The sequence below is a fragment of the Macaca nemestrina genome, chromosome 6 (genome assembly GCF_043159975.1).
Source record: "Macaca nemestrina isolate mMacNem1 chromosome 6, mMacNem.hap1, whole genome shotgun sequence".
NCBI classification, from domain to species: domain Eukaryota; kingdom Metazoa; phylum Chordata; class Mammalia; order Primates; family Cercopithecidae; genus Macaca; species Macaca nemestrina.
In genome coordinates this window covers 5910915-5922547 of record NC_092130.1, presented here as the reverse complement: position 1 = coordinate 5922547, position 11633 = coordinate 5910915, and the positions used below count along the sequence as shown (strand labels likewise).

The window sequence follows — 11633 nt, the reverse complement described above, 5'->3', positions numbered from 1 at the left end:
TCCAAGAAAACCTTGTTAATCTGACACAAGGGGCCAAATGTTGGTTTTGTACCAGTGTGCCTTTGAAATTAAAAGTTAATTTATTTAAAAACGGAAAGAACATGACTAAAAAATTTCTAAATCTGGGGAAAAAAATAGATATCTACATTCAAGAAGCCCGGAGGACCATAAATAGATTGAACATAAAAAGTTTTATACCAAGACACATTGTAATTAAATTTTCAAAACTCAAAGACAATCAGAATTTTTAAAGCCACAAGAGAAAAGTAACTCATCACATATAAGGGAACCCCTAAATGATTGTCAGTAAATTTATCACTAGAAACCTTGCAGTTCAAGACCGTGAGATGATATAACTAAAGTATTAAAAGGAAAAAAAAAGCTAACAACCAAGAGTACTATATACCCAGAAAAACTACCCTTTCAAAATGAAGGAAAGATAAAGTCTTTCCTAGGAAAACAAAAACTAAGGAAGTTGGTCACTACTAGATCTGTCTTACAAAATGACATGCCTAAGGGGATTCTTCAAATTGGAAGAAAACACACCAAACAACAATAGCAAATCATTTAATTAATTTATTTATTTTTAAGATGGAGTCTCACTCTGTTGCCCAGGCTGGAGTGCACTGGCATGATCTTGGCTCACTGCAACCTTCACCTCCTGGTTTCAAGTAATTCTCCTGCCTCAACTTCCTGAATAGCTGGGATTACAGGCGCCTACCACCACACCCTGCTAAGTTTTGTATTTTTAGTAGAGACAGGGTTTCATCATGTTAAGCAGGCTGATCTCAATCTCCTGACCTTAGGTGATCCTCCCACCTCAGCATGTCAAAGTGCTGGGATTACGGGCGTAAGCTACTGTGCCCAGCCCCAGAGCGTTTGAAAGCACAAATCTTACCAGTAAAAGTAAATATACAGGCCAGGTGCTCACGCCTGTAATCCCAGCACTCTGGAAGCTGAGACGGGCGGATCATGAGGTCAGGAGATGGAGACCAACCTGGCTAACATGGTGAAACCCTGTCTCTACTAAAAAATATACAAAAATTAGCCAGGCATGGTAGTGGGTGCCTGTAATCCCAGCTACTCAGGAGGCTGAGGCAGGAGAATGGCGTGAACCCGGGAGGCGGAGCTTGCAGTGAACCGAGACTGTGCCACTGCACTCCAGCCTTGGCAACAGAGTGAGACTCCATCTCCAAAAAAAAAAAAGAAGTAAATATACCGAGTAATGCATAATAATATAACACTTTAATAGTGGTGCATAAATTATAGTCAACTAATATAAAAGTAAAAAATATTTAGAATAAGCATAACTGCAAATATTTGTTAGTGGATTCATAACATTAAAAGAAGTAAACGTTGGCCAGGCAAGGTGGCTCATGTCTGTAATCCCAGCACTTTGGGAGGTCAAGGTGGGCGGATCACCTGAGGTCAGGAGTTCAAGACCAGCCTGGCCAACATGGTGAAACCCCATCTCTACTAAAAAATAAACAAAAATTAGCCAGGCATAGTAGTGGGTGCCTGTAATCCCAGCTACTCAGGAGGCTGAGGCAGGAGAATCACTTGAACCCAGGAGACAAGTGTTGCAGTGAGCCGAGATCATGCCACTGCACTCTAGCCTGGGCAACAGAGCAAGACTCCGTCTCAAAAAATAAAAAAAAGAAGAAGTAAATGCTGGCTTTAAGAATACAAAATATGTGTGGGGAGGAGTAAAAGTGTAAAGTTTTTGTATATGATTAAAATTAAAGTATTATCAACTTAAAGTAGATGGCTATAACTACAATTTAGTTAATGCAAGCCTTGTGCTATCACAAAGAAACAATTATAATAGATACACAAAAGGTAAACAAAAGGCAAATCACTCCAAAAAATAACAAATATTAAAGGAAGACAGTAAGACAGAAAAGAAGAATAAAATAATTTTAAAAAGACAAAAAACAATTAGCAAAATGGCAACAGTAAGTCTTTATTAATAACGTTAAATGTAAATGGATTAAACTTCCCATTGGAAAGACATAGAGTTGCTGAGTGGATTTAACACACAGACACGTGCACACACACACACACACACACACACACAAGATCTAGCAGTATGCTGTCTATAAGAGACTCAGTTTAGATTTAAGGACACACACAGCCTGAAAGTGAAGGGATGGAAAAATATATCCATGCAAATGGTAGCCAAAAAGGAAGCAAGGGTGACTATATTTACGTGAGAAAAAATAGACTTCGAGTCAAAAACTGTCACAAGAGACAAAAAGGGACACTATATAATAATAAAAGGGTCAATCCACCAGGAAGAAATAACAATTATAAATAGATGTGCACCCAACACCAGAGCACTAAAATATGTAATCAAACTATTGATATATCTGAAGGAAGAAATTGACAGCAATACAATAATAGTAGGAGACTTCACTACATAACTTGCAATCATACCCAGAACAACCAGATATAAAATCAATAAAGAAACTGACTTGAACAACTTTATAGTTCGAATGGATCTAACAGACATATACAAAGCTTTCCATCAAAAAGCAAAGAATACATATTCTCCAGTGCACATAAATGTTCTCTAGGATAGATCATATTTTAGGTCACAAAATAACTCTTAACAAATATAAGAAGATCAAAATTATACCAAGTATCTTTTCTGATCACAATGAAATAAAACTAAAAATCAATAACAATAAGAAACTGGGAAAATTTACAAATACATTGAAACCAAACAAACCAATTGAACAACCATTGGGTCAAAAAAATACAAAGGGAACATTAAAATATGCAGAGACAAACAAAACTGAAGGAATAGCACACCAAAACTGATGGGATACAGTAAAAGCAGTAGTAAAAGGACGTTCATAGTGACAAATGCCTACATTTAAAAAAGAAGAAAGATTGCAAATAAACTAATTTTACACCTCCAGGAACCAGAAAAAGAACAAAACAAGTCCCATATTTGCAGAAGGAAGGAAATGGTAACAATGAGAGTAGAAATAAATAAAAGAGGGAATAAAAAACAGTAGAAAGGAAATCGAGGAAACAAGATTTGGTTTCTTGAAAAGACAAACAAATTTGACAAACTCCATAGCTAAACTAACTTAGAAAAAAAGAGAGAAGTCTCAAGTAAATAAAATAAAAAATGAGAGACACTACAGCAGATGAGTCAGAAATAAAAAAGGATCATAAACGATCATTATGAACAATTATTCATTAACAAATTGGATAACTTGGAAGAAACAGATAAATTCCTAGAAATATGCAACCTACCAAGACTGAATTAAGAAGAACAGACACATTTTACCACTGAGATTGAATCAATAATTAAAACCTTCCCAACAAAGAAAAGCCCAGGATTAGATGGCTTAATGGGTAAATTCTGCCAAATATTTAAAGAAGAATTAGTACCAATTCTTACACCTTTTTCAAATAATTGAACTCATGTTTAGGCCAGGATCACCCTGATGTCAAAACTTAGCAAAGACACCACAAGAAAAAAAAAAAAAAAACAACTACAGGGCAATATCCCTAATTAACATAAACATAAAAATCCCCAATAAAATACTAACAAACCAAATTCAAAAGCACATTGAAAGGATCATACACCATGACCAAGTAGGATTTATCCCTGAGATGGAAGGATGGTTCAACATATCAAATCAATCAGTGTAATATACCACATTACCACAGTGAAAGATAAAAACACATGATTATCTCAAAAGATTCAGATGTTGTTTACAATATTTTACATCCATTTATTATTTAAAACTCTCAAAAAAAAAAGGAACGAAGAAACTTACTTCAACATAGTAAAGACCATATATGAAAACCCCACAGCTAACATAATAATGGACAGGGAAAATCTGAAAGTTTTTTCTCTCAGATATGAAGCAAAGCAAGGATGATCAATCTTACCACTTCTATTCAACATGGTACTAGAAGTTCTAGGCAGAACAATCAGACAAGAAAAAGAAATAAAAGCTATCCAAATTGAAGAGAAATAAGTAAAACTGTCTTCTCTTAAAGGTGACATGATCATATATGTAGAAAATCCTAAAGACTCCATACAAAATATTATTAAAACTAATAAACAAATTCAGTAAATCTGCAGTATAAAAAATCAACTTGCAAAAATCAGTGGCATTTCTATATGCTAATAACAAACTATCCAAAAACGAAATTAAGAAAACAATTCTATTTACAATAGCAACAAAAAGAATAAAATACTTAGGATAAATTTAACTAAAGAAGTGAAAGACTTGTACACTGAAAGTTATAAACCATTGAGGGAAGAAACTAAGGGAGACATAGAAATGGATAGACATCCCATGTTCATGGATTAGAAGAATTAAAATATTTAAAATGTCCACAGTGCCCAAAGAAACATACAGACTTAATGCAATCTCTATCAAAACCCCAATGGCATTTTTACATTAATTTTAGAAAGCAATCATAAAATTCAAATGGAACCACAAAAGACTACCATATCCAAAGCAATCTTGAGGGACAAAAAAAAAAAAAAAAAAAAAAAAAAAGCCAGAGTCATCACACTTCTTCATTTCAAAAGATATTACAAAGCTATAGTAATCAAAACAATGTGGTACCGACATAAAAACAGACATGTAAACAAATGTAACAGAATAAAGAGACCAGAAACAAATCCATATATTTACAGCTAACTGAACTTTGACAAGGATGCCAAGAGGACACAATGGGGAAAGGATAGTATCTTCAATAAATGTCATTAGAAAAACTGGATAGTCATACACAGAATAAAATTAGACCCTTATCTCACATCATATACAAAAATTAACTCAAATAGATTAAAGACTTTGACATGAAGACATGAAACTGTAAAACTACTAGAAGAAATTATAGAAAAAAGGCCTCGACATCGGTGCTGGCAATGATTTTTTGGACATAACACCAACAGAAGAGGAAACAAAACCAAAAATAAACAAATGGTATTATATCAAACTAAAAAGCTTCGGTCACATGGTGGCTCATTACTTGCTTTGAGGCAGGTGCAGTGAGTCTACTGTGGGCTGGTCCGGATTCCTCAGGTTCCGCCCCCCAACCACTACCCAGCCAGTTCGTGGAGAGGAGAGGTACCCTTTACAGGTCCTTGATGAACCAAGAGAACACTCCACCATATCCAGGCCCTGGTCCATCAGCCCCATACCCACCTTATCCACAAAAGCAAATGGGCCCAGGACTATGGGAGGGGGCCCTACCCACCTTTTCAAGGGTACCCTATCAAGGATACAAGGATACCCACAGTATGGTTGGCAGGGCAGACCTCAGGAGCCTCCTAAAACCACAGTGTATATGGTAGAAGACCAAAGAAGAGATGAGTTGAAACCATCCACCTACCTCACAGCCTACTGGACTGCTTTCTGTTGCTGCTGTCTCTGGGTCATGCTCACCTGACCAGCCCAGTCATCCTGTTCTGCCAGCTCTGCCACACCTCTGATAGGTGTACCTGCCCCTGTCTCTTCTGATTGCTGTAATAAATGACTAGCTCTGCACAGACACCTATACCTTCGGCACTATGGGATTCTAGATTCGTGAGGGCTGCTGCGGTTTAATTCAGTGATTTGATCTCTTTAATGTCCAAAATACATTTCTTATTGGTCTTTGAAAATGTGCTAAGTGACTTTTTTTTGGCCAAAGGCTTAGTTGTGGAAAATATATTTATAATTTTGTAATTATACATTCACGGTAGTGGCAAAATGTAACACACCATGAATGATTTCTCTGTTTACACCTTGTATGTTTCAATAAATTTGTTCAAACCTCAAAAAAAAAAAAAAAAAAAGAAAGAAAGAAAAGAATCAACAAAGTGGAAAGGCTACCTATGAAATGGGAGAAAATATTTGCAAATCATATATCTGGTAAGGAGTTAATATGCAAAATACATAGGGAACTCATACAACTCAGTAGCAAGAAAACAAATAACCAATTTGAAAATGAGCAAAAGATCTAAATAGATATTTCCCATTTGTTTATTTTTGCTTTTGTTTCCTGTTCTGTTGGTGTCATATCCAAAAATTCATTGCCATCAGCAATGTCAAGAAGGCTTTTTTCCATGCTTTCTTCTAGTAGTTTTACAGTTTCAGGTCAAAACCTCATTTTGAGTTTATTTTTGTGTATGATGCGGTGTATTTGTATGACTCAACAGAAGGCATACAAATGGTCAGCATGGAAATGAAAATGTGCTCAACATCAGGAAAATGCAAATCATAACACAATGACATATCACCTCACACCTGCAAGGATGGTTCTACTATCAAAAAAGACAAAAGTGTTGATGAGGATGTGGAGAAAAGAGAACCCTTGTACATTTTTGATGGGGATTTAAAGTGGCACAACCACTATAAAAAACAGTATGGAGATTTCTCCAAAAGTTAGCAATAAAACTACCATATGATCCCACTTCTGGGTGTACATCCAAAAATAATGAAATCAGGATCTCAGAGATACCTGCACTTCTTTGCTCATTGCAGCATTGTTCACAATCACCAAGATATGGGAACAACCCAAATGCCCATGGATGGCTGAATGGATAAAAAAAAATTGTGGTATATTTCTACTATGGGATATTATTTAGCCTTTAAAAAGAAGGAAATTTTGCCACATGTGACAACATGGATGAACTTAGAGAACATCATGTGAAATGAAGTAAGCCAGACACAGAAAGACAAATATTATATGATCCCACTTACATGTGGAATCCAAAAAAGTGAAACTCATAGGAACAGAGAGTCAGATGGTAGTTGCCAGGGGCTGAAAGGCGGGGGAGATGTTGGTCAAAGTGTAATTACAGTTCTGCAGGATAGATAAGTTCTGGGGATCTAATGTACAGTGTGGTGACTATAGTTATAATACTGTACTGTATACTTGAAATTTGCTAAGGGGGTCGATCTTAGGTATCCTCACCTTAAAGAAGGGAAAGAAGGAAGGAAACAAGAAAGGAAGGAAGGGAAGGAGGAAGGGAGGAAGGGAAGAAAGAAGGAAGGAAGGAAGAAAGGAAGGAAGGAAGGAAGGAAGGAAGGAAGGAAGGAAGGAAGGAAGGAAGGAAGGAAGGAAGGAAGGAAGGAAAAATAGAAAAAGGGAATTAGTGAGGTGATGGGTGTGTTAATTGTCATGATTGTGGTGATTATTTCCCAATGTGTGTGTGTGTGTGTATATATTCACATCAGTTTGTACACATTAAGCATATATAACTTTTATTTGTTAATTAAACCTTAAAAACTGTTAAATATAAAATAAATCAACGTATTAAAATAAAATATTAAAATAAACACTGCCCTCTTTCTCCAATGAGGAACTTGGCTTTTGATGGTAGCAAAAATTCAGAGAAGAAAGCCAAATGCCACTAAGGAAAAAGTTGTTGAGAAATTTTTCATTATATATTTGCTATATTTGCTAGTATTTTACTATATGTATTTGCTATATATATATTTGCTAGTATTTATTTTTGCTATGTATTTGTTAGTATTTTAGTCATTCATTAATCAAACCATCTCAGGGTCCCTTGATGGGAAATGACAGTGAACGCAGTTCTGTCCATTTCAGAGGTAGAGTAATTTGGGTCACTCGGGGTCCAGGTTACAGTTTCAATGTTAACAGGATTAACAGAGATAAAGGAAGCCTGTCTCAAGGCAAAGCTTAGGAAGAAAGATGATGCCCCCATTCCCAGTATCATCACTAATATCATGTACTTCCCACCGTTTACTCCCCAGCACATTTTGATCAGACATCTTGGTCCACATTTGATTTATTGTTCAGTTGACATGAAACCCAACAATGGTATAATTAGAAGGCTCGCATGAGGGTGCCTGCAGGGAGAGTAATTATTTGCCAAGAGATGAACTTCGATAAAGGAGTAGCGTGGGTGCAGGTTTCCTGTTGTGCCCAGAACCAGCTGTTCATACATTGTTGATACCAAAATATAAAGGTGACTGCACTCTTTTTCCTTAGAATATGCAATTTATATTTTATCTGCTTGAGACTAGGTTTGCAGGACTGTGCCTAACTCCTTTCCCGCCCACCCACGTTCCACAGAGAGAGAGCTGTGAGTGAGCCTCTTGGGACTAAAACTTGTTAGGAGGCCCTGCCATCTCCACGGTTCCTTCCTCCCAGGACAGCACCTGCCTGCCCAGGATGTTACTGCCCTTCCCAATGGACCCTAGACTTGCTGCTGGAATCTAGCTGGAGAGCTTCTGGGAAGGAGGGTGCTCTGCAGGCAGGCTCTTGGGGAATGGATAAAATAAGGGAAATTGACACTTACTGAGCATCTACTCCATTGCCTGCACTAATCCGTTTGATCCACATGGCATGTTGTGATTCATACCCGCATCTTACAGATAAGGAAACCAAAGCTTGGGGAGGTGAAAAAGTGCATCCAAGACAACTCAGCCAGTAGGTAAGGAAGGCCAGGATTTGAACCCAGGGATGTTTGGTGCTGACGCCCTGCTGTTTCCTCAGATTCGATCTGCCTCCCCACAATGGGAGGAGAGCCCCCAGAGGGTCCAGGGAGAACAGATCAAAATGCTGTTCCCTTCCACGCTGTTGACGTCCTCCCTGTACTAGCCCTTGGTTAGATCCTGGTTAAAAGACTGCTGGTTTTGTAATTGTGATTCCTTGTCCTGGCTCGTGTTGACCTTATAGAGTATTCTGGCCCAGGTCACGGTGACCCTGTTGCTCTCTAGCTGTAGGTGTGGTCCCTCCAGAGAAAAAAGACCTAGCTGTGGGATTGAGGTGTGTCTAGGAATGGGCTGAGTTTCCAGTAGACGCCAGGTCAGGGCTTTGTGCTACTCCAGCTGAGGCCCAACCTCTCTCCGTTACACTGCAGTGAAGAGGCCTGGATTGCTAACATTAGCCCATGCAGCACTGTGCCAGACACAGTCTACTGGGGCCCCTGTCTTTTTTAATGATCTCACTCAACCCTCAAATGTGCTCTTCCAGGTGGAGATCAGCAGCCCCATTTTACAGACGAGGAAGCTGTGGCTCAGAAAATCCAAGTGACTGGTTGTGCCTGGTAGTGGAATGGGATGTGGTGTCAGGGAGACCTGGCTTTGAATGCCAATCCTGTTTCTTTAGAGCTTTGTGCCTCGGGAAATGCCACTTCAACTCTGTGATATATGATTATCTTGTCTGTAAACCAAGGTAAAGAAGAAAACTGTCTCCTCAATTTGTTGGGACAATTAAGTATATTTTTATTTAAAATACCTCGCATAGTAGGAACTCAAAGAATAATGGTTAGTGTAACTACAGGAATAGTCACTGAGTTTAATATCACATGTCATTTCTCGTGGTTGTCAAGAGACCTGTGCTGAAATATATTCTGAGCTCACATCTGGGAAAAAAAAATGCTGGTATTGATGAGCCACATTTGCTTTGGCAGGGGAGGGTGAGTGGCTGCATATGTATTTCCCATGCTGGTTTAATATTATTGCCCAAGGTCATATCAGGAGGGATTTGATTTGAGTTCTACTTTTATCCAAAGCACTCACTCTTTCTGCTATATCCATTTTAGCCTTCTCTACTGTAATTTCCTAGTTATTTTAATTTCTTATGGTTTCCGTAACATATTACTACAAACGAGGTGGCTTAAAACAATACAAATGTATTCTCTTGTAGTTATGGAGCCCTGAAGTCCAAAATCAGTTTCACTAGGCTGAAGTCAAGAGCTTCCAAAGGCCCTAGGGGTGAATCCATTCCTCACTTCTTCCAGCTTCTGTAGCTGCCAGCATTCCTTGGCTTGTGGCTGCAGCACTCTCCCATCTTGGCCTCCATCGTCACATGGCTTCCTCTGTGTGTGTCATCCACCTCTTCCTCTCTCTTAGAAGGACGCTTGAGATTGCATTTAGGGCCCATCTGGATAATCTCTCCATCTGAAAATCTTTAAGTTAATCATATCCTCAAAGATCCTCTATTTCCCTATAAGGTAACATTTATAGGTTCCAGGGATTAGGACTTGATGTGTTTAGGGGGCTACTTTCCAGCCTTCCACATTAGGCTTTATATCCCTATTCCCAAAAACCTTTTTAGCTGAGCAACTCAACAGCCACTGAAAGGTTATGTTTCATCTTAGAAAGGTAAATTATAAGAAATTCTGAAATAGAGAGTCAGCCTGACTCTTGCTGTCACTCAGATTTTAGACCCCAGACTTAGTACCTAAGCTTTAGCCTTTTCTCTCAAGACCAAGTCCCAGCCAGGCATTTATGCCCACATTTCTTTTCTTTTCTTTCTTTCTTTTTTTTTTTTTTTTTTTTCTGAGATGGAGTTTCACTCTTGTGGCCCAGGCTGGAGTGCAGTGGCATAATGTTGGTTCACTGCAACCTCAGCCTCCTGAGGCTCAAGCGATTCTCCTGCCTCAGCCTCCTGAGCAGCTGGGATTATAGGTGCCCTCCACCACACCCAGCTAATTTCTGTATTTTTAGTAGAGATGGGGTTTCGCCATGTTGGCCAGGTTGGTCTTGAACTCCTGACCTCAGGTAATCCACCCACCTCAGCTTCATTTCAAGCCTGCAGTTTAAACTTCCCATCTTAAAACACTCCTCTGGATCCTGCATGGAGTGCATGCCCCTAATCCTGGTTTCAAGTCTTGTGTACCCTCTGCAGTCTGGCTTCTTGAATAGTAAGGTTCAAGTAAGGCAGAGCTGCTGTAACACTAGACCTTAGCACATAATGGCTCATCACTGTAGAAATTTCCTTGCTGATGTATATGGGCAGAGTAACTGACTCTCCTCTACATGATCTTTAGGAAATTAAACTACTTTCACTTTGTGGCTCCATCTCCTCCTACCAGGGTGAGTAGAAGCATGAATAGTGTGTAATTGCTCTTCTCACATTTAATGTCAGTTCTTGGAGCAGGTTTGGTCAATCAGATGTCCCTGCCTAGGATTTTGACTTTTAAGGGAGTATGACCTGAAGATACTGGACTAATTAAGATGAATTCTGACAACACCATCAGCGCCATTCAGTGGTCTGTGGCAGCAACGTCTTAACCAGGCTGTTTCTATAAAAACTTTGTGAGGTCGTGCCACTCCTAGTTTCCTATAGTCCCTCCTTTTCCATGCCAGGCTGTCCAGTCTTGCCATTGACATTGTGAGCTCTGAATATCACTCCATTTCCTTGTCTGCTTGAATTCATTGAATTCATAAGTATCAGTTTCCGGTACCTGAGCCAAGAACTCTGCTGGATTCACCTACCTCACAAGGGCTCCTGTGCAGATTCAAATAAATAAGAGATGGTGAAGAAGAAATGCTTTTTTCATTTAAATGTTATGTCAGGGAAAAGAGATTAAAAGTAACTGCAACACATAAGATCCAGCAATCCTACTTCTAGGTATTTACCTAAATGATTTGAAAACTTAACCAAAACCTGAACACATATGTTTGAAGCAACTTCTGTAATCATTACCAAATTTTGGCAAGAATCAAGGTGTCCATCATTAGGTGAATGGATAAGCAAACTGTGGTACACCCATGCAATGGGATACTATTCAGCAATGCACAGGAATTAGCTATTAAGTTATGCAAGGACATGGATGACTCTTAAAGGTATATTATTTAGGTAAAAAAAAACTAAAAAGGCTACATACTATATGATTCCATTTATAAACATTA

General features: G+C 38.5%; 1 protein-coding gene across 1 annotated transcript; it reads left to right on the top strand.

The window, feature by feature from the left end:
• The first annotated feature begins 5125 nt into the window (after nt 1–5125).
• On the top strand, nt 5126–5427 carry LOC105480907 (cysteine-rich and transmembrane domain-containing protein 1). Its single transcript, XM_011740102.2, is given in 3 exon segments — nt 5126–5218; nt 5220–5258; nt 5260–5427. Coding segments are annotated over 3 exon segments (300 nt in total).
• Nucleotides 5428–11633: the final 6206 nt, after the last annotated feature.